This window comes from Montipora foliosa, chromosome 6 (assembly GCF_036669935.1).
Source record: "Montipora foliosa isolate CH-2021 chromosome 6, ASM3666993v2, whole genome shotgun sequence".
In the NCBI taxonomy this organism is placed as follows: Eukaryota; Metazoa; Cnidaria; class Anthozoa; order Scleractinia; family Acroporidae; genus Montipora; species Montipora foliosa.
The window spans coordinates 27,430,932-27,458,431 of NC_090874.1; the positions used below are offsets into that span (position 1 = coordinate 27,430,932).

At 39.1% G+C, this 27,500-nt stretch overlaps 2 protein-coding genes across 6 annotated transcripts in view; both read right to left on the bottom strand.

Moving 5' to 3' along the window:
- The window catches only part of LOC138007073 (rhotekin-like), a 32,955-nt gene extending 16,958 nt beyond the window's left edge, over positions 1–15,997 (bottom strand). For 2 of the 4 annotated variants that reach the window (XM_068853780.1, XM_068853783.1), the window contains exons 1-9: positions 14,901–15,997; positions 9,368–9,576; positions 6,986–7,056; positions 5,956–6,009; positions 5,222–5,339; positions 3,622–3,830; positions 2,484–2,629; positions 766–894; positions 52–337 (exon numbers count right to left, since the gene is read on the bottom strand). In XM_068853780.1, the coding sequence (XP_068709881.1) occupies positions 52–337; positions 766–894; positions 2,484–2,629; positions 3,622–3,830; positions 5,222–5,339; positions 5,956–6,009; positions 6,986–7,056; positions 9,368–9,576; positions 14,901–15,062 (1,384 nt within the window). In that variant the 5' untranslated portion in view covers positions 15,063–15,997. Of the gene's footprint in view, positions 1–51; positions 338–765; positions 895–2,483; positions 2,630–3,621; positions 3,831–5,221; positions 5,340–5,955; positions 6,010–6,985; positions 7,057–9,367; positions 9,577–13,310; positions 13,573–14,866 lie in introns of those variants that run through there. The other 2 variants (XM_068853784.1, XM_068853781.1) reach the window with 2 other exon arrangements.
- Positions 15,998–16,730: 733 nt separating this feature from the next.
- Positions 16,731–27,500, bottom strand: part of LOC138007074 (protrudin-like) — a 29,437-nt gene continuing 18,667 nt past the window's right edge. For both annotated transcript variants that reach the window (XM_068853786.1, XM_068853785.1), the window contains exons 8-14: positions 27,192–27,358; positions 26,770–26,844; positions 26,167–26,194; positions 24,574–24,645; positions 20,492–20,541; positions 19,150–19,231; positions 16,731–17,160 (exon numbers count right to left, since the gene is read on the bottom strand). In XM_068853786.1, coding sequence (XP_068709887.1) covers positions 17,066–17,160; positions 19,150–19,231; positions 20,492–20,541; positions 24,574–24,645; positions 26,167–26,194; positions 26,770–26,844; positions 27,192–27,358 — 569 coding nt within the window. In that variant the 3' untranslated portion in view covers positions 16,731–17,065. The remainder of the gene's footprint in view (positions 17,161–19,149; positions 19,232–20,491; positions 20,542–24,573; positions 24,646–26,166; positions 26,195–26,769; positions 26,845–27,191; positions 27,359–27,500) is intronic.

Consider the following 27,500-nt stretch of genomic DNA (forward strand, 5'->3'; position numbering starts at 1 on the left):
GTCTATACACTTTAGCCTGTACGGATGGTTGTAAGGTGAGTGTTCACTTACCCTTAACTGTGCAAGACAGCGTCACCTCTATGGAATCATACAGAGTTTTGGTCTCCAACGAAGGAATCCTCTTAGGTGATGGATAGACAATATTCATCTCTTGTCTGCAGGCATTTTTCCACGCTGTCACATCTCTTACGGCTTGGTGAAGCGCATTTCTCCAGCCAGCATACTCCTGTTCACAATTAGAAGCTAACACAGGCTCCTTTTCAGGTGTTAGACTTGTAAGAATAAGAATATGGCGCTGCTGAAACGTAGGACTAACCGTATCTGCTATTTCCATATTCTGTACAATAAAGCAATAACAGCAAGCATTACACATACTTGCAAATAAATACTCTTACATTTGGAAAATGGATTCTTCTACCTTTTTCTCGGTTTTAAAGCACTGCACTGATGATATTGGTCAAATTTGCTTACGTTGAGCTTACGCATCCAGAAACTTACCAGCATGCACTGAAATAAAAATTTCAATCCTCAATTGGACTGCTAACAGTCTACTGATTTTTGTACAACACCACACCGGTATTTGAAAGTGGGACAACAAATTGAATGAATTACCGTTGCTTTTTGCAATGCAACATTCAGAACACGGATTTTTTAAAGGGCGGCTTGCTGCCTTTTGAGCAGAATTCGAATTTAACTACTGTTATACATTTCTAGGTGAAACATGTGGATTAGTCACAATGCTAAAGGCTCTTCCCATACACTTACTGCTTTGATTTCTATTAACTCTACTGGTTCTCTGTTATTGAAGTCTTCTTTACTGCTCCAGCATTTTATAGTTGAATGTCTTAAGACACACCACAAACGACACCATGAAAACTGGCTGCCTATCCTCCTCTAAAAATGACAAGTAATGTAAAAAAATGAAACTAAGACCAATCAATCAAAAACGATTCACTCAAAGGTACATGTAAGGTAAAATGTATTTCGGGAGACAAGGCTCTTCACTTTTATGAGGTATTAAACGCATGCGATGCATACTTTGAGGGAAAATCCATGTTTCAATCGTTTAAGGTAACTCAAAACGTTTCAACAATATGGAGGGAAATGTCTTGCTAAAAAAATTAACTCTACTACAACGTTTAACGTAATTTCAATTTTCTAGTACCAAATTACACATCAATAATTGCTTAACATGATGCACTCAATGATGTAACTTAACAGGCTATCATGGCAACAAAAGAGCCACGCAAAAACGCCTTTTACTTTATATTTAAATGCTTACATCTCAAAAACGAACCCGGGGACCCTCATTTTTATTGTTGGAAAGTTATTAGCAAGGTCAAAATTCTACAAATTTTAAAAAAGGAATCTGGAGTGGCTTCAGAGCAAACTTAAAATTTTTCAATAATTGTGAAGGTGGCTCTGAATTCGCTCCAGAACATTTTTTTTAAACTGAGCAGAGAGTTTTATCTTAGTCTGTTGATCACTTTACAGCAATAAAAATCGGGATCACCGAGTTCGTTTTAAGATATAAGCATTTTAAGACAAATTATAAGGTGTTTTAGATGGCATGGTAACCTATTACGTCACATTAATGAGGGCACGTTGTTAAGGAATTATTGGTGTTTCACAATTCACATGGCACCATATTTTTGCCATAATGTGAAAAAGTTTGGTATAAATGTTACAGTTGACGCGAAGGTCTCACTTTCATAATCCAAGTAGGTGTGAACCAAATACATCCATTTGAAACGTTTTGTTCCCTGATTCGCTGAAAAGGAGGGCATTTTGTCCTTAACATGAGGGCACTTTTGGTAATCCAGAGGGCGTCATTACTGTAATCCTGATTGGTTAACAGTGGCTAAGCCAGAGGAAGCCAGTTTCTCCCAGATTCTCTGATTAAACTGCTTTTTGTTCACATATATGTATAAAATACATTTAAAGCGAACTATAACCAAATGAAAGTGTGTTTGCTTGTTTGTAAGATTGAAGTGTTCATTGAACTGATTGGTCAGCTAGGTTGATTGTCATTTGTTGCCGCATTGAACAGTCTTCCCTCGACAATTTTGCCCTTTTTGTACAAGTAATCACATGGGGCCGAGTAAAACTAAGGATTAAAAGCACGTGCATTTTCAGAGGTAGTAGATAATTATTGCCCAAGTCGAGCAACAACGAGGGCAATTTCTACAACCTACATGTACCAAAATGCAAGTGATATCAATCCATAATTTTACGAGGAAACACGCGATTACTTGTTTAACATTAATAATCAATATAAAGTGCAAAATCTTCTTTTATCAACAGGGGCCCGCAGAGTACATGTACATTTGAAAGTGGGGGAACTAGGTTTTGGTATGGATCATGGAAGTGTGAGGGGAAGGGGAGAGGTTTAGGGGAAAACAACACCATAGGAAAAAAGTGGGGGGGGGGGGGTTTAATTAAGTCTGGATTCGATAAAGGATTTAAGATCTTCTAAGGGGTACCTGTATTTCAAGAAAGCCACTCATTTGAGCAGCCTCTACACATTCTGGTCTTGCAGCCAGACGACAACAAATCTGACCCCACAGAGCTAACTGAGGCATGTTAGAGCCCTCTGTGGTGGTTGCTAGGGGACTGGCACCAACTAAGCCTGCAAGTAAGTAAGAGCTAAACATTATGAAGATGAACTCCCATATCAGTTCAACCAAGGCAGTACCACTCAAGGAAAACATCAAATAATAATTGTTATTGCAGGGATCCACATTCGCAGTCGTCCGGTTGTCTCAGACGACAAATAACCCGTCCGGACGAGTATAATACTCCAAAGGTCGTCCAATAAACGAGTGAAGTTTTAATAATGCCTTTTCATGAATGCCATCGAATGTCATAACATAGAATGTACTTTCTTTCTGATCGCTTTTCCTGGAAACTTCCAGAAAATAAGGAATAAACATGAAGCTTTCCTCAGCAATGAAATCACAAATTTGAGCACAATCTTTGACCATGTGGTACTATTCATGAAACGATTGCAGGCTCAATTTTCATGTATCTCACCGAGTCTCTCACTGATGGAATGGTTGTTACAAGTCCTTTAGCTGAGCTCATAATGTGGTATTAGTTACAAGGTGTTTCGCCACCTCCAGCAGAAACGAAAACAAGTGGAGCACAACCTGCTGCTTACGAACAGGAAAAACACAAAATCTTGGTAGCATATAAAAAGAAGTCACTAGACAGGAGTGTCCAAACTTTGGGTCGTTGAATCGTAACTTTGTAAGCTACATTCATGTAGTATGGACCACAGTAAATCGGGTTCCCACAGTGCAAAGAACAAAATACTCCTGAGTCAAAATTCGTAATTTTGAGAGTGTAAAATAAATCGCGAATGCTCAAGTTACAAGTAATTTTTGTCGACTGGTCATCCAGTCTATATTTCCGCATTTTTGCCTGGGCAACCCAAAATTTGTCCGGGCAAGTATATCATAAGACGTACTTGCCCGGCCGATGACTTCGATAACAAAATGAGTATGGATCCCTGTTATTGTTCATTGCATACTTTATTGTACTTGGTCTTAAGCCACTTATTACAGTTTGTAGCTCTGGAGCAGATGGGATATTTGCAGGTCAAAAGCCTAAAAACCTTACCAGTTTTGAGATCATGTGACTTGACACTCTCATTGAGATGGTCAACTGTAAGCTGGGTGTGTCCGGCTAGTATGAACTTAGGTACTTCAGGACCTGACGCGTTTCTTCTAAGAGGTCTCTTTAAACCTGAAAACCTACTTGCTGCACTTTCAGCTGAAACAGAGTAGTAAATCTCCATATCCAACTTGAAGTCATGACTCACATTGTCACTGCAAAACAGAAAAAGACTTTCAAAGACTATCAAAAACTCTTTTGACAAGGAACAAGGTGGAAGCACACTAGAGGGAGAATTGGGAAACAGCAATGCCTGAGGTATCCCAAAGATCCTGTGCTGCACACAACACATGGATACTGTATTTTCAGTAAGAACTCGCCTTAGTGGGATGAGTGGCTGGAAACATAGAGGAGGGCACAAAAAAGTAAAGCTTACATTATTTTTTGCAACAACGTGGCGAGCTTCGGGTGTACATACATGTATTTCTCAACCTCATTTCCAGGGTCTCTCTTCTCTGCCTCCCTTGCCGTTGAGGAAAGAGACCCTGGTTGTGGCTGGTCACGTGGTACTCCTTGACAACCATTTTTCCACTGGGGTAGGCTTATCGTTATAGTTTGATCCCGCAACTGGCATTCCTCTGTCAGGGCATTTTTGACATAAATAAATAATCTTTACCATAAAATGTAAGTTTAAAAAGGGAAATGCTATATTCCCACAGGAGATTCCCAAAAAAGAGGTCAAGCTAAAAACTAGAGCTTTTTTGACCGAGAAAACCTTCAATGTCGGGCGGCAATTAACATTCCCATAAAAATTTAAGATTTCATTAGTAGCTCAAGTTGCTTCTACATAACATACAGTGTATATGTACACTATCATAAAACAATACAGTCACATGATGTTTGCTTGATAAAACGTCTCTCTTATTTTCCCGGGCAGCGCTAAAATATACGTCAATTAATTTTTTGTTGTAAACACTAACCAGCTGAGTGCAGTAGACATAAAAAAGAGAACAACAACAATTTACGTGAAGTTGGTGAAATAAATACAAAGTCAAAACTGTGTGCTCGCTGTACAATCTTGCAACGTAAGAATAACATTGTTTACATTTAAAAGAAAACCGAAAATAAAAGAAGAAAATAAAATACCTGACAGTGTACAGTTCATCATGAGGTCGATACGTAACATAAACATGATACCGACTGATCAATCACCAAATATGTTTGTTCCCCGTGGATAATCATTTCAATTGCTTTCTTGAATGACAAACTCTTCCTTTCTCAAAAAACTATTACGCATTCTTCCTTTAATATTTGACTGCTTACTTGAGCTTTTTCAGGTAAGTTTGAATCCGGACCTTCTGAACACAGGCATAAGTGAAAATTAATTCTAACGACGCAAGTTCTATCCGATCGATTAGACAACAACTTTTTGCCTTTCATGTCAAATTCCATGTGTAGTGCATGTTAAAACCACCTTGCCATGACTGAATGTTTTGATGATCGTCTGGCCCCAAAAATCAAATGATTATTAAGATTGCTGCTGTCTGAGAGAGATACATGTAGAGTACATGTAGTAACTTGCCTGGTTTACACAAATTGTACTTACAAGACAATAACACTGTCAAAAGAAATGTCAGTCTCTGACTCATCAGTCTCGACAAGAGCAGTGTCTAATACTTGCCCATCCAGTTTTAATAAGCAAAACACATAGTAAAGATGTTGCTCTGAAAATATAACAGCATTCAATTATAAATAACAGCAATCCTCCTTTTTAAGTTTTACTACATAAGCTACATGTATTTCAAACTGAAAAGATGTTTAAGATGACAGAAATTTGCAAATCAATTAATTGTCAACTTAAAGGGAAACTGATGGCTGATTTGAATTTGAAAATAAATGTTCACTTATTATGCATACACTTCAGTGTGCTTTGGGACAATAAATTGTTTAATTTTAACCAGTACAAATACCACCGATTTCCCTCTGAATCCCGATTTTTGACAGTTAGTAATATCCAGTAGTGTTTTTGAGTCGTGAAAATTTAAACTTGCCGATTTCATTGTTGTAATGATATATTTTTGAGTAGCAATTCCTGGTTTCCTTCACAGTGGCACATACCTATACAGCCCATATGGCAGTACCCCCCCCCCCCCCCTCCTTGATCTGAATGGATTTGATTGGATTTGATTGGATTTGATTTGATGTCTCCAATTACATAGTGCCCCAGTGCTACACACAGTTGACACTAATTGTTATGACTTAAAACGATGGAAATTGAATACATTTTTTAAAGAGGACAATAGCCCATCAACAATTAAATTCTTTGGCTCAGCATTTTACCTGTTTTGGTTTTATTGTGATCATCTTGGGTCCACATTAACGGGACACGGATATCTAAAGTAAAAAACAAGTTTTCATGCATCATCGCAATTAGTGACAACACTGAGTGGTACTAATCAGACAGAGAAAAAAAGAACAGAGAGTGTATGGGTACTGCATGACATCTCCTGAATGCTGGACTTCTTAAAATGTACAGACATGTCTGGCACCAGAACAGGGATATTAATAGTCAACTTTGGTAGCTCTAGAAATTACTATTTCTGCACTATGACTACTCCAGACCCAATCATTCTTACTTGGACTTAACCCTTCCTCACCTGAGGGTGAGACTAATGCCAGATGATTTTACTTGTCAATTGGGGGCACTTTACATATAGGTGTGATGCGTTAGTGAGGTAGGTGCTTAGATGCATTTCCTGTGCTCCAGTCTTCATTACACTTGGTCATCTACATGTACATACATGTATCAAACACACCTTAAATTGACATGTGATTACCATTGACAATAATAAAACATTTTGACAGATTCTACAGTTCTTCAATTAAAAGGTTTAATTATCATAAGTTGTTAATTATTACATGTATTACAAGTTATTGTTGGAGTTATACTGTTACAGACACATGGAAAATTGTCAAAATTAAAGTATATGGCTTTCGGGGGCAACAATACAGTGTACAGTAATAATTGTTTGCACTTTTATATTTTTTGCCCACAGTTTATGGGAGAGAGTGACGCACCTCAGCCTATTCCCTAATGTCTGCTAAATTCAGTGGTTTCAAATGAGTACCAACATCCGAAAAAAAAGCACCAATGGACTTTGGATACTTTCCCCTCTAAACTGAAGAAAGAAAGATTCTTTGAAACCTAAGATTAAAATTCATTTTCACGATGACAAGAGTCGGTTAATCTACTCAAACCAGCCTCCAACTTCAGATTTGATTGAATCCCCTGCAAATTTCTCTTCAGAGCAGCTTATAATAGTTAATAATATTGTTTTCCAACGTCATAAACTGATTCCAAATGAATTACCTGAGAGCGAAAGTTGCGCCTTGCATGGAGCATCATCATCATCATCTGAATCCACTGGAAATGCTGATGAACTGAGATTATAAGACAAATGACACCTACTAAATAAAATCACATCAACCGTAAACACGCAAAGATAAGCCACACCCTGAATTTAGTGATTCTTCATCCATTGTTCACCCATTGACTCCCAGGGGTTCCCCATTGAATCCTCTGGCGTTAGACAGAGTAAAATACTAAGTCTGGCCAGTTTAGGCCAGTTTGGACATAAAAGGGTTAACCCATTGACTCCCAGGGGTCCCCAATTGATGAGTAAAATCGTCTGGCATTAGTAAAATACATGTAGTCTGGCCGGTTTGGACGTGAAAGGGTTAACATTGAAACAGAAAATACTTGAAATTATTTGTTCTCAATGCGCAAGCGAGTGGAATTCTGCAAATCCTGCGATCTGAATGGCTCTGGGAGTGGGCGGGTTATTTTTGCCATAGTGGGAATTTGGGAATCGTTTGCCATATATATACATGCAAGGTCAAACTAAGATATAATTTTTGTATGCGTTGATAACCGAGATTGAGTGAAACAATCAGAGCATAAGAAATGCATTAACCAAGGTTGCAAATTTAATAAAAAGTGAATCATCCGGCAGATACTGCTATTCACTGTTTGAACAGCTGGGGCCTGGAAATCACCCGCCTTTCCGAAATTAAAGAACCTTTTGCCTTTATCTTTACGTAATTAAGACTGGCCACAGGGACTTAAATAACAAGTACAGCAAAAAGTCCATAAAGTTTAATAAGAAAACTTAATGGCAGGTATTTTATTTCAACAGTATTTGTGTACAATTTCTAACACCATGAAATCCCCCAAAACAATTTTGGCAGCAAAACTTTGACGGCCTTGTGTAACGAAATTTTCAGTCACAGAACTAAAGTCTTTGTTCGCATCTCTGTTGAAATCGTAAACAAAAGAATTTAGATTTGTCTTCGAAATTGTTGGCATGTCTCTGTTCAATAATGTAAATTACACCTGTTCTATTCTGTGATTAAAGAAAAAAGCAATTAAAAAGGAAATTTATCTTGTCCCGAACTAGAGAGAACATCTTTCTAAGAGAAGTTAAATTATCTAGTGGTGCAAAATTGTTTACAGCAATTAAGGAGAATCTTCCTGCTTTTGAAATCTTAAGAATAAAATGGACACAACAGTTTCTGCAAGGTAAAATTATAGTTCCTTCTCCAATCCTCCGAAAGCTCTTTTGAAAGTGTGCAGTGGAACGGTGATAATTTGCCATTGTACATGTATTTAAATGAATATGTGGTACTATACACTTTCTGAGAGCTTTGCAATTAGTAATAATTATTTGACTGCAACCGAAACTGCCCCTCACCTTGGTTGCTCACTTTTTTGCTAGATTTTGTCTTCTTCAATTGACTTGAGAAGTACGGTAATGATCAAGAGATCGCTTTTTTCGTTGACCATCCATCTTCGAAGTATCAACGCACGTGTGAATTGCAATGGTTTCGGGCTTCGTGACGGTCATGCATTCATATTTTGCAAGTTAGCTGTCAACACTACTGAAAGTTTTTGCACACTACTTTTTTAGTATACAGGTTGCTAGTTGTTTCCTTCTTCCATCAAATCAAAAAACCACAAGAAAATGATCACTAAAATAAGCCTCAGAGTTCAAAAAATTTAAATTTCTTTAAATGGCAAATCTCAATATTACAAAATTTCTGGTGCACAAAGTAGCCGGCGCAAAATGGTCTGAAAACTGGTCGGCGCAAAATGGTCTGGTCCTGCCACCTACCAGCTTTTCATGACAACCCTGAATTACATTATGTACATACTAAGTGTTACTAACATCTTGGGAATTACATGTACGGATACTCTGAAATACAATTTTTCATTGGTTATATAGGAATACACTATCAATAGCCAAACAAAAAAGTGCACTTTTTAAAGTAACAAAGGAACTTTATTTAAGTGTCTAGTCGTTCTAGCGCTGGGGCACTAATTGGAGACACTGTAAACTGAAATTAACAATTAACGCAAATCATGCAAATCAAATCAAATGTTGCTTCTTAAGGAGAGGCCAAACCAGAGCACCTGGAGAAAACCTCTTGATGCAGAGTAGAGAACGAACACACTCAACCCACATAGGACGCAGAGTCTGGGAATCGAACCCAGGCCACATTGGTGGGATGGAGTGCTCTCACCACTGCGTCATCCCTGCACCCCTAACTTGCAAAATGTTGTTTTGTTTTGTCTTGTTTCTAGCAGGAAGGTGGTCTAAAATAATCCCAGTCAGAGGGTACAATGTATGTCTGTGTGGTAATAGACTGCCAGCTCATTAGAGAGTTGACAATAAAAACTCTTTTTAATCAATACCTTGATCCTTTCCGCCTCATCACTGACTTTGCTCTGTGTCTTTGTAGCAAACCCATCAATGCCAGAATGCGTGCATTGATTGTCAGAAGATTCTTGGAGGTCTCAAGAGCTTGTACCTCTTCATGGCAGGCTGCCAATAACTTCATAATCCCATCTCTTATATGCACCTCATGATCTATCTTCTCCTGAATCGCAGAATCATCCAATTCCTGATAAACAATAAGTATAAAATTGTGGACCACATTTAGTAGAATCTTACTGCAAAGAGTCAAACATTTCTGATGGAAATTGGCTGAGATATCCTTTTTCATCATATTTGATCAAAATTTGGTTGAGTGTATGGCATCATCACTTGGCTAATTTGCATTATTTTAAAAACTTGAATATCTCTGGAACAAAAAGAGATATTTGAAAATAGTAAAGAGCATTTTTCTTCTCATGCAGGGTACTTATTTATGTCTTAAAATGGCTTCGATAGAACCAACCAAAAAGAGGTGTTGAAATGGAAAAATGTTTTGCCATGTGACAATCTTTTAGTACATGTAGTTTCATACTTGTAGCAAAACATTTTCCACTTGAACAGGCTATTGGTTTTTCTAAATACACAAGGTCCGAGTGATCCAGCAGTCAGTTCACTATTTTTGAATAAAAACTACTGTTTGGCATATTGAGTGCTTTTCCCTCTGCGATGTATGTATGTGGCGCTATTACATTCTTTAACATCCAAATTTTCTCTAATAGTTGTCATGATTATTGCAAGGCAACCTCTGGTGTTATTCATCTAGGGATTTCAGATCACGGTCTAATTTATGCGGACCGCAAGTTTGCTGAACCCAAAACTAGACCCACTATTAAAGAGGTTTGAAATTTCAAACATTTTGTCGAAGTGGATTTTATTAATGACCTTAATGGAGTTTCGTGGCAAAATGTTGAATGTTTTGGTGACCCTAACTTAGCTTGGCAAGCATGGAAGTCTGATTTTAATGCAATTTTAGATCACCATGCCCCTATAAGACATACGCGTGTGAGACAATCAACAGTACCATGGCTCACTTTTGATATAAAGAAAATGATGCAGGAACGAGATTACCATAAAAAACATGCTATTAAATATGGCTCGCACAACCACTGGATACTTTATCAATCTGCCAGGAATAAGTAAATTCTATGATACGTAAAGCGAAATCTGACTACTTTTGCCTCAAGATCGATGCATCCAAGGTTACTGACCGTAAGGCAGGCTGGAAATTAACAAATTCACTTACAGGCAAACGTAATTTAAATCTTTAAAGATTCCACCACTTGTCTTGTTCAGTATCCAATTGACTTGGCATTATTGAGCTTCATAAGAGTATATTTTGTTCAAAGATCCACTAAAACGCCATTCGAGTTACATGACTTTCGACGCCATTGCCGGTTAAGTTAATCATTCTACTGTGTCCAACAGAGAAATCTACACGTTTCCCACTACCCTCTCGATCCTAAGAAAATACGCACAGAAGGCTCTATGCACTTAGCAGGGGGTGACAGGCAAGACTTTTACCGACACAGAAAAAAAATATAAAAAAAAATAAAAACACCCAACAAATGCCACCCTTTTTCCGACTGGGATTGCCATACTGGCAACCCAGTAACAAGGTCAACTCCAGCCTTGCTTTTTCTCAAAGGCCTGGTGACTGAGCAGTCGGAATTGTAAAATGGTCTAACATATTTCCTAATTTGAGGGGGTTCCTTCTTAACTAATGCAAGCTTGTTGCTATTGTAGGAATGAAATTCTGCCAGGGAATTGTCAGTGGTCTTCTCACAGGACAAGTGGCACCTGAGCCAACCGAATGCCAAAGTGGCAGGAAACATGAAATATTGTAACTCTCTGAAAAGCTGATTGAGAGACGAAAATTTATCTATGATCCTTTGTTTATGTTCTTGTAAGGGATATTATGTCTTTCTGAGATTTAAACATTATGCTGAGGTGTAGTTTGAAGGCGCTATCAACTTTGTTTGCATTGTAGAGGCAATGGCCAGACGAACATGCAAAGTGTCAGTCAGTGGGTACAATGGCTGTTTAATAAAATAGTAAGTTTGAGAAATACACGTACAGCTACCGCGGAAAAAAATACCAGTACTGCTTTCTCTGAAATCATAAATTAGCAGTAAGCCGCCTTACCGGCTCTGGCTGGACAGGATGAAAATCAACCTGATGCGTTGTCGCACAAAGTCACGAGTGTTCAGCTGCAAAACACTTTGAGAAGACATGGACACAACTTTAACCATTTCACCCCTGAACCGGCCATACTTAGTATTTTACTTGTCAATGGGGAGCCCCCAGGGGTCATTTAATGGATTAATCAGGCAACTATTAACACAAATTATGCAAGTTGTCGACTCCAAGTTTGAGTTTACTAGTACTGACTTTTTAGGAGAGGTTTTCGAGACGCAAGAATGCAAGAGATGTCAACGAAACTGCAAGTTACAGGTCATGAAGAGCAAAAATCTGAATGGTGGAATCACTGAATTTGAGCTGATATGCAAGAATGCCCATGCATACCTAGTGCCAAGCCTCATCTGAGTAAAAATTAATTGTGGTTTTTGAACACATCAACCCCTAAAATTCACATATTCGATAAAATTCAAAATTTCAACAAAGCCATGAGTAGCATTTACAATAATGAAGCTCTGCATCTGATCATGTGAATTTTATTTGTTCAAAATGTATCCTGTGGTAGTTTTGCCGTGTTTTCTGTTGTCACTGGTCATGTAACTGTACCAAAATTAATATGGTCAACGTCTATTAACTAAGAGTGTTCACCAATAAACCACAAATGCGGGTTGTCTATTGCTATTCCAGAACCTGAGAAATGGCTGATGGAAGTATACATTGTCAGAAGGACCCCCCCTTAATAACATATCATTATTCAACAAGAAACCTACATGTAGTTTTGACCAAGATTTAATATTGTTTATCACACGATTATTTGTTAAAATATGTATTGAACAGAAACGGTACCAGCAGTTAGGGTTGATATAAATTACCGTGAAACAGATCACCCCATTGTATGCTCTTAAAGCCATTCAGTCATGTCTCCTACATGTATGTGCAGTATGGGGCAATTATTATTAGCCCAATTTCAATATATTAAAATCAAGTCCTAAACAAAAGGCATCACCTTGAGGCTCTGGGGAATAAACTCATACAAATCCTTATATTTATTCCTCAGAGCCTTGGGATGATGGCTTTTGTTTAGGACTGAATTTTAATATCTTGTAAGTGGGCAATTACAAATATAAAAGCTAAATGAAAATTATGAATGAATGTGTTCAAACAGAGAGTCATAAAAAGACCTTGCGTTGTATTGCACAACGTTGTGTTATTTGCTTTGCTGTGTTAAGCCCACTTCAAGATTGTAAATTATGTATGCCATTAATCCTTACATTTTTAATGTTCATCTTAGAAATTCACCTCACTAAAAGCAAGCTCCTTACTAATATTTACAATAAGAGGGACAAAGATATAAATTATAGGACTTCCATATTTACAGTATGCTGCACTTGAGTTTCTTATGCATGCCTTAAATGTATTTATAATTTAATATATATATATATGTATATCAGCTTCTCAGTCGACTGTACTTTTCATCTCCTTTTCAATTTTTTCTCATCCATATTTTCCCATAATTATTTTAATCAGCAAAAATGAAAAACAATGCAAAAATGTAAACAGCACGTGCTTCCTGGGAAAAGTCAGTTAAAAATACAATTAATAAATCACAAGGACAGGGGGCACATCTGAATTGACATTGGTTAAAATGCGTAAAGAAACTTTTGAACTAGACCAAACAGAAGATAAACCTCAACAAGAGAGGACAGACACAATGCCTTTTGATCAGGAAACAATCATATGGAAGACAGCTTCAGTCAAGCATAATTACAGGACAGTGTTGTGTACCTCCTCAACGGGCCGTTTCACTCCTTTACAGTGTGCCAAGAAGTTGTCCATAATCCACTGGTGTGAAATGAATAAATAACCCCGTCTGAGAAACTTCGATCAGGTTTGGAATGGATGTTTACTTTGGCACAAAATTGGGTGAGGCAGGAAGTGACTACTGTAAATGAAAGCTAGTCAATCCTGCGTCACTGAAAACAATAACCGGTGAAATCTTGGCGCTTGTCACACAATCACTTGTCAAACGTGTCGAAAGGTCAAAAGCAAATCGAAAGTTTACTTGTCGCGTGCCGAACAGATCAAAGGCTATGCTTTGAAGTGTGACAAAAATGAACTCAACACATAGTGATTTTTCTTGTTAAAACCGCGACACCATTTGGATGTCAATACCACAAATATGGTATTAAATTCAATCGTTCTGGAAAACGAAATGCCACTACATTGTTGTCCAAGACGCCGAGTCCGGAAAATATGTCAACAGATATCAAATGGAAGGCAAACCTTGCTTCTGTTTCAATACAATATTAAAGGTCAACTGTTGCATCTTACAATAGACAAGATGTCCAAACTATTCATTCCCTGAGGACAGAAGATTAATTCAAATTGTAGGCTAGAACACGAATGACAATATCAAGGAAACAATTATTATATTTGTTAATAACGCACAAACCCGCCTCAGGGCCGAAATCAAGCTCGAATTTCCAGTTGAATAAAAACAAAAACAGTTCGCTTTCAGTTTTCGGGGATAATGATCAAGCGTCCCTTCAGGGTTACATGCTGGCATCACAAACGGTCAGATAGGTAGATCGTTTATTGTGTAAATACTTTGCAGTCGTAAAACTGAATTGCGTATTTTACAAATAACATAAGTTAAAATATAAAGCTAATTACAATATATGCATATAAATACCTCATATAGTAATGCTAAAATATATACAAATATCTCACAATAAATTAAAGTCGACTACTTTAAAACTTCAGGAAATGATTTATGCGCAACCCATGGCATAAACGAAAGAGCGTCTGAAACGTTCCGTATGGGAACGTGGCAAATTATGTCTTTTGACGCCTTCAATAGTTTGCCGTGTTTATCAAGCTTACAAACAGCGTGCGGCGAGTTTGATTTCAAGTAAGACTGTAATTTGATTTTTTTTCCTTATGAATCAAAAACTCAAACTCTAATTCTTAAATAAAAGAAATATACATTCATTCGCCTGGGCTACAAATAGCTACAGCTCATTCAGCTGAAAGTAACTAATACACGCGTTTTTCTGAAGACTTCTATTGTAGTTGAAGCATCGTTGTGATCTCAGACGTGTCACGCGAATCATCGAAGTGTGATTGTGTTCTCATCATGTTTATTGGAGCTTAACGATTTAGTACACACTGATTTCTTTGGACCTTGAGGTCATTTCTCTGATCGATGTTTTCACTATCGCAATAAAACAACTTCAAGCCTTATGCCAAAGAGGCATTCATGACTAAATAACTCTATACGGTTCTTGTCAAGAGAACCTTGATTTTGGTGTCCTTAAAAGCCCGCGAAAGATCGTTGATACCTTTTAGCACATCCCTGTGTCGTTAAAATGTTACCTTTAGAGCGGCAGCATCCCATTTCTCCACATAATCTGGCTCCATTCTCTTTCTCTTTTTCACCGACGAACTCCGCTCAGACTCATCGCGTTGGCACCGCTTGCGGACCTTTCGATACTGGCTCTTCTTTCGTAATTTATTTCCGACTTCTCGGGTGGCCATCTTTTGTAAATAAATTAATGGTGAGCCCGCGATTCGTCCTGACACTTCGAATACCCGTATCCGACCCCCTTTATGTCTGCAGTTCGAATTCACAAGGATTTTTATTTCATTTGTTTATTCGCGAGGCTATTGCGGAGTTCACACGCTGTTTAACTTCACGCTCGTGACTGAGTGAACAAGAGGTCAAATATAAAAAGCCGTCAAAGATATTTGCTTGGCCACACCTGAAGAGTATAAAAACGCCCTAATCAATAAGACCTCATTTTTCAAATCGAAAGCCTTACATACAAACACAAAGCTTGCTGTCTCCAAGTAAAGCGATGTAAACTCTTTCGAGGTGTAAAATAAATATAACTTATTGATGCAGGCTACAGCTTCCGTATTAAAACAAAGTAAACCGGAGAGTTTCCCAGAACAAGAATATCGTCCATGTGAAGCTTACCAGCCTGATGACATCAAAGTTAATTGACCACGAATAATGAAAATATTGATGTGGGAGTATTGCAGTACGTCAATAAAGTAATCAGCTGCAAAGAAACACTAAATGGTTAAAATAATGGCGTCTCCTGGGCTTCAGAGTTACAAATATTAAACAAATATTAAACGGCTGTACAGCTTCCAAAAGAAGAAAAAGCACCACGAATGAAGGGGTTGGTTTCTAAAGAATATGTGGTGCTGCACCGGGGGGCAGTAAACAACAAGGTTTGGTTGACAAAGGTCGGTGAGAGATCTCTAACCTGACGTTGTGACGGTACGAGCAATTTAATGTCTCCTCGTTCGAGCGAATTCGCTCGATTTGAAGGAAGTGGTATGTACCGGGAGTTTGTTATGCCTCCGAACAGACTCGCGTGCCATTCACGTGAGAGGAAACGGAGTTTCTGTGTCATGTGATTGGTAAGCTCGAGGGCTTTCTGAAACAAAGTTTTTCCAATTGTCTTTCTCTCAATAGCTAACACAAGTAGCTTGCAAAGCGCTCACAGCTGAACAGCACTCTCGCCTCATCTTGCGAACTCAGTAGAGGAGTGGCCAAAACAAATTGAACCACAAATTATCAAACAAAGTAGCTCGGAGACGCTTGGGTGAGGTGTCGTCGCATAATAACGAAACCAAATGCTATATTGCAAGCTCTAGAGAGACTTGTCGTAATGGCGAAATGAACAAATATTTGATGGCGTACAAAAGGAGTGAATGTGAGACGAAAATACCGTAAAATATGTTTTTGAAAAACATGAAACCTTATCGGCGTTCTGTTGGTATCTTTTATGCCTCATGCAGTAATATTATTTAAGTGCAGCTACAGTAAGAAAACCGCCTTCTTGAGCTCTTAAACATACTATTACATTTCATATATATAAACTCTTGCTCTGAAAGACCTGAAACGATAAGTTGAGATTTCAATTGCCTCCGTGTGACTTACACGCGACTCACTTGGCTGCAACCAAAACCCTGCAATAACATCCAGTTCTTTTCCTTTGCTACCTTCTTTTCGTAAAAAAACTCTCAAGCTTTCCGATAACCCAACGTCGATAGACGCTTTACCAAAATAGATTAATAGCCAGTAAAAAATAAAGCAAAAACCCCTCAGTTGCAGTGGAGGTTCGGAATACGACATGAACATCATGAGATATAACCCATCATCTGAGACTGTAACGAAAACAAAATACTGGACTGTGTTATCAAGTTTCATAACATGTATGAGTAGCCAGAACGAAAGAACGTCCTGCATCAAAAACCACGGTAGAACTGTGGCACGTTGCTTCGAAAGAGAATAAAGGGAAATATACAGAGCAAAACTGTTGGCTTTGACCAAAGCTGCAGCAAGCTTGGTATTTCATAAAATGATAACGTGGCAATGATGTCCTCGAGTTCCCAGTTAAGTACTGATAAATATCAGACCTTAACAAATCGTCTTAAGACGTGATCTATTGTCTCTTGACGTTTAGCCAGCACTTGAGATAAGATTAGCATCATCAACAGCTGTCAAGTAGCTCAATGTTGTCAGGTCACCAGATATCTGTCTTCATATCGTCAGCTTTGTTTACAAGGTAGCCATAACAACTCATACAGACTAGTACTGTTTCTTCATAAGCTGCAGGCGCTGTTGACATCAAAAGCAGGAAAACGATAACATTTAGACACAAGACATTAGTTAAGACACAGGCAGACAACCCTAAGGATGCGAGAGCGCGTGACGTCACGTTATTTCGAGACAGTTGTAACGGCCGATTCAACTAATCGAGGAAAACATTCGATAAAAACTTCAAATCGCGATGTTTCTTTTCGAAAACTCATTTTATGGACAGCCAGATAAATAAAGTTCACTCACCTAACTTTCTGCGTTGTCCTGAGTGATTTGATGGGTTTTTGGGACGCTTCGATTCCCTCTTCAGAACCCACGCGTCGTCACATACAATATAAATAAACAAGGAGTGCAACTTCCAAGACCGCTCCCGGGACCGCTCACGGCCGAGTGCCTCCAGAATTTAGCCGAATTTCTCCCAATTTGAAAGGACGCTCGCCTCCCAACCTTAGACGCGTAGAAAGACGATAATTTTACTAGCATCGTGCCAAAAATCATCAAATTTACACGGCTCTGCAACCTCAAAATCCTGCTCGATTTCCAAGCTTCGCTCAGGTTTTTGTTATCGCCAGATGATGAATCAAATTTACCAATCAAAAAGCGCACATTTGTAATTTTGTCCCTCTTGAGGAAAATCTGCGCTTTTTGATATCTGGCTGTCCATAACATGAGTTTTCGAAATGAAACATCGCGATTTGAAGTTTTTATGGAACATTTTCCTCGATTAGTTGAATCGGCCGTTACAACTGTCTCAAAATAACGTGACGTCACGCGCTTTCGCATCCTTAGGGTTGTCCGCCCGTGGTTAAGTCCCGCCCGTGGTTGTCCGCCCGTGGTTAAGGGTGAGGCTACGATACGGGTGTGTACGATGACGCATGGTATGACTGACCACCTAATCTTTCACTTCAGCAAAAATGGCTTGAAAACCAACCGGAAACGAAGTGTTTCACAAAAGATTACACCAGCTTGTCTTGACCTCCATGTTATTCGTATCTCGCTAAAGTTAGCCTGCTTGCAAGCGATAGATGTTGTTGTCACCACGAAACACGTATCTGACGCCATATTGTATGAGTGTGGGATAGGTCTAGGCTGACAAAACGACGGGGTGGGGAATGGGGAGTGCGAATAGCGGAGAGAAAATCTCGCCGCTCTTCCCACCCCCCATATGGCGTCTGATACGTGTTTCGTGGCGACAACAGCATCTACCGCCCGCAAGCAGGCTATGCTAAAGATAAAGGGCGTGGTCGTGCGCGCGCGCGTGCTGTCACGAAGTGTGCCATGTTTTGCAGGATCAATCATAGAGACTACGTGGCCGAAATAGCAGGGTATCACGCAGTACCCCACAAACCCAAGCTTTCTAGTTCTCTACATGGCCTGGAATCGGTACCGAATGGGGAAACAGGGGAAAAGACCTTTAGATGATCTTCTCACCTGGATCCACGATATGAGGAGTGATTTCCTTCTTGCGCACCCGGCCAAAGGCATCGTCGAGTGCAGTGCAATGTCAGTTTCTAGAAAATTTTCAATGCCAAAACGTTTCCCACGGCGCTATCACGGGAAAAGACTAAAGTACTCGAACAGCAGAACTCGAATGTATACTTTCTGCACTTTGAAATAAAACGATTTTGATCCTTTAGAGGCAAGGTATGTCACAATGGTCCTGGTGAGTGGTAACGTTACGCAAAAGAACACTTAGCTACATTTGAAACGGCTTAGGTAATTCGTAGCCAAAATATTTCCACGTTTTCAGAGATTCCTCCCAAGAAAACGGCAGTGAACGTTGCCTATCCTTTTCAACAATTCCAATCAAGTTCGCAGCTGGTTGCAAAAGACCAAAAACGAAAACGAAACGAAAAGAGAACACGGCCGATTTTACCGTATCATGTTTGGCCTTGTCACACAATAGCGATGTGACGGTTGAAGTTACGTAGCTTGTCGCAATTAGTGTCCGGTAAATGCGCCCAAATGTAATACTCAAAAAGCTTAGTATGATATATTACTTCCTACCTGTTGCCCCAAACACTGCTCTCTTGACACGCTTGCAACAGCAACGAGAACAAAAACTGTCTCCACAATGACGACAGTATTGCTGCAACAGATAGCAAAGTATCATCTGCATGCACTCTGGCTACAAATGCGACACCACAGAACAAGTGCATTTGTCGACGTAAAAGGGGGTCTAACGTTCGCCGGTGTTTCGATAAACGACATCGGAGGGGAGCTGATTAAATGAAGCCCAGTTGAATTAATTAATAAACAAGTATCATTGTTTTGCAGAATGAGTCAAGAAACAGTCTTGTTTGGTTTCTATAGTGTCATTAGAAAGAGCGCTTTCGAACATCATTTGTCTCGAATTGGGTCAGTAAGGAATATTTTTTGCACGGGAATAATCATTCGATCACAGCAGGTGAGTCATAGCTTAATTGTCATTACAAGTAAACGAAAAGCTGACTATAGCATGCAAAGCCCTGCATGGATCATTAATGCAGATTGTGTTAGAAATGTTTATGTATATTATAGGGATCCTATTAGAAAGGTCGAGTTGCCTTAACAGAGCAAGACAGTTTACTGAGCTGCCACCATCACCCGCTAAGAGCCCCTTTTCTTTACCCAGTCGTAGCTGCTTCAGTAGCTGATTGCCGCCAATCAGTTTACTGGTGTGCTTTGCCGGACTGAAAGGCACTAGCACTGATTATGATCTGATTGAAAACGGTAGTACCGGTACCTCCTAGAACGTAATTAATGATCGTATAGAGCAATCGTATAGTTTTCAATTGAGTGTCGAAAGTAATTAGCAAATTGCTTTGGTTTACGATTTCTTCGCTCAGTGATTGGTTCAAAGTTTTCGCGCCACTTTTTCAACCAATCAGAAGTGAAACCAAAACCAATCGTGACTCGCGCGTGCACATTTTCCCGCGCTTTGTGTCGGCTACATGTAATTACTTCAAGTTTTGATTGGTTTACCGGATTGTCTCCGTTTTTTTTTGATTGGCCAAAGTAATTACTTTGGTTTTGGTTTTACGACACTCGATTGAAACTCGTATATGGGGGTAATGCCAATAATTAGAAATAAATGATATCCATACATTCTCTTAAAAAAACATGTTTATTGGGACAGCTATAATGGTGATATGGCTATATTCTTATCGGTCGTTCGTAATAGTATAGTATAGTGCATGCATTCCTTGTAACACATTCTTAATCTCGCTTCGAAGCAACAGATGTCTGAAGGCAGAATGCTATAGAGCTGTATGGCGTCAATGGCAGCTGACAACCCCAGAGATCCCGCACAATAGTCCAATTCACTACAGACTGAGCTACAAACCAGGCACCGCCCCGAGCCACTTACCCGTTTCTTTAATACAGAAGAGAAGGAAACATCACACGCGGCACAATTCCCTGAAATTTCAAAGAAAGAAATAAGAGAGATTTACGTACTCAAGCCCATCAACGTGTAACTTGCTGTTTTGCGGACGTTAAATGCTCCGTTCTAAATGACTTTTACCGCCAGCAAAACTTGCATGTTTTCTGGAAAATGGTAGATGTTACTCCCTTGCCAGAAAAGAAGCGTCATGGACGTGAGGAACTACTTGAAGACGATTTCACTCAAGTCATGTATTGAAAGATGGCAGAGAGGTTTGTTGTAGGATATGTCAAGATGGCTGCATTAGAGGACAGTGCTTGACCACGGGATACCATAGGTTACTGAATTGTCCACCTTAAAGTGTCCCTGTGATTAAAAAAAATCACGTTCTTTTTTTCTTCAGATTGTGAAAGAGTGTTTGCTTTAGACGAATTTCATTCTTAAACTAGTGAGCCCTTGGCGTCATTTTCTCCTCGATCCAGCTCTCTCAAGATCTTAAAGTTAGGCGGACCATTTAATAGGAAAATTCCAGTTAAAATAAGCAGGTGCCTTTTTAAAATCAAGGCTTAAAAATTTGGTCGCTTAGTGCTTAGTTAACATAGTTTTGAAATCCAAAGAAAAATAAGAATTGATTTTTTGATCACAGGGGCACTTCAATTAATACTACTCTGAGTTTGTTCCCAAAGGAGGGCCCAGTGAGGTATGCAGTTCATTATATGAGGTAAAGCATTAGTCTACTGCGAAGAGAGTAAAAGTCAGCGATGTTAAATGCAATGAGCTTGGAACTTCCCTAGCTAAGTAGCCAGTGTGTCTTGAACCAGTAGTCATTGATAGCAAGGAACTGGAAGAAGTGGAAAGCGCCAAATTACCAGGGCAATAACTACGAGCAATAACAACATGGAGCGCGCACATCGATGAGGTCGTCAAGACAGCCAGCAAAAGATTCTAATTTTAAAGAACTAGATTGTCTCTGCAAAAGCGCTATTTTACTTAGTATACGTCATGTGTGAAATCGTACTTTAATCGATGACACCATATCACACTATTACCATACCATCTCACGAGATGATAAATATTAGCTTATCCGTCTCTAGAAAAGGAATTTCAATTATTATGCCAGGCACAAAGATAGGATATAGGAGCCGAGGCTTTATGTGTAAAACCCACAGCAGATCACCTTACACACTTTTCTGATAAATTTTTCGATATTACAGCGTCACCTCCATTAACACACTATTACGCTCACAATCTCAGACAAAGCGAGATCAACCTTCCACGGGCCAGTAAAAATCGAGCTACGAAATTCTCTATAACAAAAGCTACACCACATCGATACTTTAGAAAACCTCTTCCCTGTTTTAAATTTGTATATGGTAGCGTATATATATATTTCATTATTATCGTTTATTTTATTAAATTAGAAAATATTTTAGTTTTTCAGTTGTTGACATCATCATTATAAGATATTTTTTTTCTTTTTTAACATTTTGTAAAATTCCCTAATTCAGCCCTTTGGCTCTCTCTATTATCGCTCTATTAAGTACTTTCTCCTGTCGTTTGCAGCACCGTCTCGATCGGTCGCAATTCTTCCAATATGTGCATTTATAGTGACACAAACTGGGAGAGAGGCGCGAGGAGGGCAAAACACAGGGATATGGCACGCTTGAATATCGTCCTAATCAACATGCTGTCACGACAGTGTTAGTTTTGAGAAAGTACAGTTGAAAGCTTTAAAAGCTGTCAACATCGTTGACAAATTTTTTTGGCCACCTGCAAAGAATTTGTGCACATAACTTTTGAATAATTCGAGCATTTTCACACATCGCACGTGGTTCAGCGGGATGATGAATATCGTTGTCGATAAGAGTACAGACAACGCTGAAACACTTTCTATTTGTTTTTTAATACAATATTCAACGCCTAGAAGAAAATGTTTCGACCAGAGAGTGGCCTAACCTGCGATCAGGCGTACTTTTCTTTAGACAAGGCGGAAAAGTAGCCTGCGAACAGGCCCTCCGAGGGACTGGGGTTGAGGGTAGAATACCGCAGACAGAGAGCCTGCTCGCAGGCTAGCGGAAAAGGTACGCCTGATATAATTTCTTAACGAGTCGTCTGCCGTCCATTCTGCCGCCCACCTTTCAAGAGTGACGCTATAAATGTGAGCCAATCAGATTTTACTGCAAATTACCTGCACGTTGCGATTCAAGGAAAGACGCGACGGAAACAAAATAGAGCTCTACCTGGAACGTCTACGAAGTCAGACTTTATCCATACAATCAATGGTATTTCAAGCAAATCCCACAGTTGACAGTTGGTGCGGTGTCTCTGTTCAAACCATCAAGGAACAAAGAATTTCAAGGTAAAATCGGAGAAAAAGCCGAATACTTCATGTTATCAAAAGGCTCAATCAACAGTACAATGAACTTTATTTAAAATCGATTATTTGAGGTGACAATAAGAGATGCTACTATCACTCTAATATGAGGAAAATGTCTAGCTTTCCAGCAGCAGCTACTCAACTATCATTTTGTGAGGAGTGTGCCACTAAACCATTGTTCAGCGCTCCCGTAAACGATGTCGAATTGTCAAGCTCGGCTGATTCCCCGAATGTGGCAGTTCTATTCTGTTCTTTTTGGAACTTGTTGCTTCCGAATATATTCCAAAGGACTTACCACAACTACAAACGTTTTCGAGTCGGTGGAAGTGGAACGATACATTTTTTCTAGAATGTTCGGGATTGTAAATAACACTATTGCCAAATCCCGTAGGAAGTAAAACTATAACGTCTCCTTTCCGCAAACCATTCTTCGGATGCATTCTCTGCCCTTCCTTAAAAGATTTTTTTTTTTTAAATCTGAAACCGAAGCAACAGCAGCTGTAAACAGAGCCTAAACATCATTCCTGTTCATAACCTTCTCGGCGGCCATAATTTGATCAGTTGTTAACCGATTTTTTTTTGCAATTCTGTAACCCATCGAAGAGAGGCTCCAAGAGCTCTATTGTTTTTCGGCCAATCAGAGTAAAGTCCAGATTCTGAACTACCAGCAGACGACTCGTTAAGAGATTGTATCAGGCGTACCTTTTCCGCCCTGTCTAAAGAGTGACCAAGATCACGACACAAAGAAAGAGAAAGCGTTGTCTATAACTTTCTCGCAACTGCGATTGGTTCATTTCACAATAATAAGCGTTCCTGATTGGCTATTACATTGCGTGCACATTGACGCAAGCATGACGCGAGCAGGGTTGTCTTGACTCTTACCGACAACAGCAATTGTGGTAAAATAAACTTCTTCAACAAATAACAAAATTGTTCGCCTTTCTTTGGTTCGGGCAACCTGTTTATGTAGTCGATCAATGACTGCTGATTATCCTGATATGAATGGTCTCCAATCAAAAGTTACTAAAGGCAGAAACTGTTTGTTAACAAGTAACTAGGAGCTTACATGGAGTAAAGAATCCCTACAAATTAAAAAAACAACAACAATGAAACAACAATGGCGCAGTCAGATCAGGACATCTCCCATCTCCGCTAATTCTTGGTTTTCACATGACGTCACGGTGCCCATATGGTGTCCTTAACAAAGATGGTGTCCTAATTTAATCCTCCACGTATTTGTAAATCGTACTTTTGTAACTCTGCTAAATGCTAATTGGGCCAACTTTTTTGGGACCTCGTGTCCGTCAGTTTTGCCCCTCATATAGTCACCACGCTTTTTCTTTTGTCTCTTAATATGTAATTATAATGTTGGCGAGCTAGATGAAAGTATCCAAATAAAAAAAATAAAACTAAAAACTCTATTATTATGCAAACGTTCCCTTTTGTTTTCGTTGAAAAACATGGCTGTTGATCACGTGAGTGAAAACCAAGAATTCTGCCACTTTGCTTCAGACTGTGGTCTGGTTATCTATTAAATGGAATGTGCATGCTAAACACTAGCCACCAACTCATGTTCTCAGTAAAGCCAAAAGAAGACAAACAAGGAATGCACGAAAGGCTTCATACAACCCTCTTTTGTCCCCATTTGGCCTGTGCAAAAAAAGGCGTGTGACCGAGAAGCACGACTCACCACTACTGATCCGCTTTTTTTTCTTGCGGTAATCACTGAAATGAGAGACCATTGACAAGCCTGAGAAGAGCCCTGTGCATAAAACAAACAAACGAAAACAAACAATTTGGCAAACAGAACAAGAACTAAAACAAAAAAAAAACTACATTTTCTATTTAAGGACGTTCGCGCCCAAAATGTTCCCACGTACAGATTTTTTTAAAACTTGCCACGCAGAAAGATCATGATCTACTTTTGGCAAAAAAATGGGGGGGTCACCGTGTTCGTTTTCGAGATAAGGTGCATTTTTAGAAGCTCGCGTTATTTTACAGCGATCTTAGCTTACAACTGTCAGCAATAAAAAAAAAGCTACATTAGTGAAATTTAGATCAGGTAAACGTACTCAATTCAAAATAACTCATATAACTAAATAAACTTTTGCAGCTGATGTCTTTTTCTGAGGTGAAATATACTTTGAAAAACGATACATACTAGTCTCAGAAAGAAAACTTCGGTCGCACGAGAGCATAAAAGGCAAAATATCTGTAACTTCTCACGTACAGATTTTTTTTTGTTGTTTATCGTTAAAAATGGACAAAATCAGGAAAGGAAGTGATCTACGGAAAGAAAAAAGATGGGGGTCACCGAGCATTCAAGAGAGTAAAATCGCTACGAAGTTCTCGAAGCGATTGCCTATTCGCATTGTCACGTCATTGCTCATTGCGCGACATTTCTGAGAAGACCTGGATCCACAGCTATCAATTGATGCCACAAGCGACCCTTTGGCCGAGCGAGGATCAAACACTGGCTTAGACTGCTCGCAGTCCCCCTGAGTTAGTCGAACCGCCCGCTTTGGTCACGCAAGCGAGCAGAGGGGAGTATGGTGATTGTGCTAACATATAGACCCTATGCAAAAATGGCTGCCTTTAAATTATTCTTTTGTTCATATTCAAAATAGCCCAACTAACCTCGTTCGGGATAACAAATTATTTAGAATTTTTGTCTCAAAAACGAGGTTAGTTGGGCTATTTTGAATATGAACAAAGGAATAATTTAAGGCAGCCATTTTTGCATAGGGTTTGCTCGATCACCATTCTCCCCTGGGCTCGCTTTCGTGACCAAAGCGGGTGGTTCGACTAACTCAGAAGGGCCTGCGAGCAGTCTAACACTGGCTCCATGCCAGTTTCTTTGATTCCACTATCTGGACGTTTATATCCATAATTAATTGAGGCCTTACTAGAGTCAAATTTATACATCAAAGATTAAAATGATTGGTTAAGACTAGACTTTATTAGGACGTCTTGAGGGCAGTCATGGGCGTATTGACATGGCACTTGAGTGGTCACGACAATGGTGCCCAATTACTTGCGACTCGAATGAGTACTGAACATACGAGAGAATTGCATGGAGAAAAAGCTTACAGGTGGACTCTTTATAAGACTGCTGAGGAAGAGTCCTGAGCAAGAGCACACGAGAAAATGTCTTAACAATCATGTATAAATGTATTGTTTGTGAGTGGCGAGCAAATTAGTGTTGCTCTATTGTGAGGCCATTCAGTCATGTGTTCATTGTATATGCACACGGAGGAAGTTATAATTCTTGCAAGCAACTCACTTCCATGTCTTTTACCAGAACAAGCATCCTGTGAAATGGTAAAACAAAATAAGCAATAAAGAAAGTTGTCAAAAACTCCACTCAATGACTATGTTCACATAAGTAAATGGTACACTAACTGTAGCATCAACAAACCAATAGCGTCACCACACCCCACCGCCATATACAATACCTCATTTTAATAGAAATGCCAGGTTGAAACCTAAACTCTGTTGAATAGTAACTGTAGCAAGAGTACCAAAGTATCTTAGTTGTGTACATTGCTTCTCAGTAAAATTATAAATCTGAGAAATCTTTGGGGGGGGGGGATAATGAGCAAGTTTTTGCTGTTTTTCCTGGTACTTTCGTCCATAATATTTCTGTCATTTTATTTTTTAATCGGTGGCAACCAAGTAAACGGCTCGTCACCAGACATCAGGTATCTACACATACCAGAGGTCTGCTATTACAGTAAGTACCCAACATGTTAACTAAGTGCTTCCTTCTTAAACGGCACTGTTGCACTAATATATATCTTTATACAATGCAAACGTATCCATTAGCAATGTATATCAACAGTGATTGTCTTTTTTAAACACAAATAGTTATCAATGTTGCCATTACCTCATCTTCATCATCCTCAACATCATCTTCATCACCTGAGATGTCTGATTCAGAAAGTGAAGTTTCTGCATCATACTGCAGATGAAATACAGCACATTACCGCACATTCAAAATCGCTCATCATCAAGATACTTATTGCCATAAGGGCTGTATGGAGCTTATTTCACGCCAAATGTTTTCCGGGGGAGGTCATAAATAGGGAAAGAGAGAAGGCCTTGCATCAAACAAAATTGATTCTCAAACTGCAGTCTAAGAACACAACATATTTAACTTGAGGAGAGTTGCTGATTCCCCACTCCAAAACGAAGACGAAACTTCAAGAAATCCTTAGAATTCCAGCATTTCATCAAAGAAGTAACTTTGGCAGATAAAACAGATAACTACTGGTAGATACATGTAGGCTGGATATCAGTGAGACTCACCCATTGATCTTCATATTCTGTTTCTGTTGAGTCCACTCCCACAATATTTAATTTTGTGGAGCTTCTTCGTAAAGTATTCTTTAAAGCAGACCAGGCCTTTGGTGAACATAAATTCTGCTTCCACTTCTTCAGCCATCGCTGGAATTGGGCTAAAACCTGTCTTAAAACTAAATACAAGTCATTGTAAACCAGAAGCAGAATACAAAGACCTGTCCAGCAGACAAAGATGGCATAAGAGATGAATATCAATAACAGAGAAGGACGAATTTGCTTAATAGCGACATTTTCAAAGGGGAGAATAGAAACACA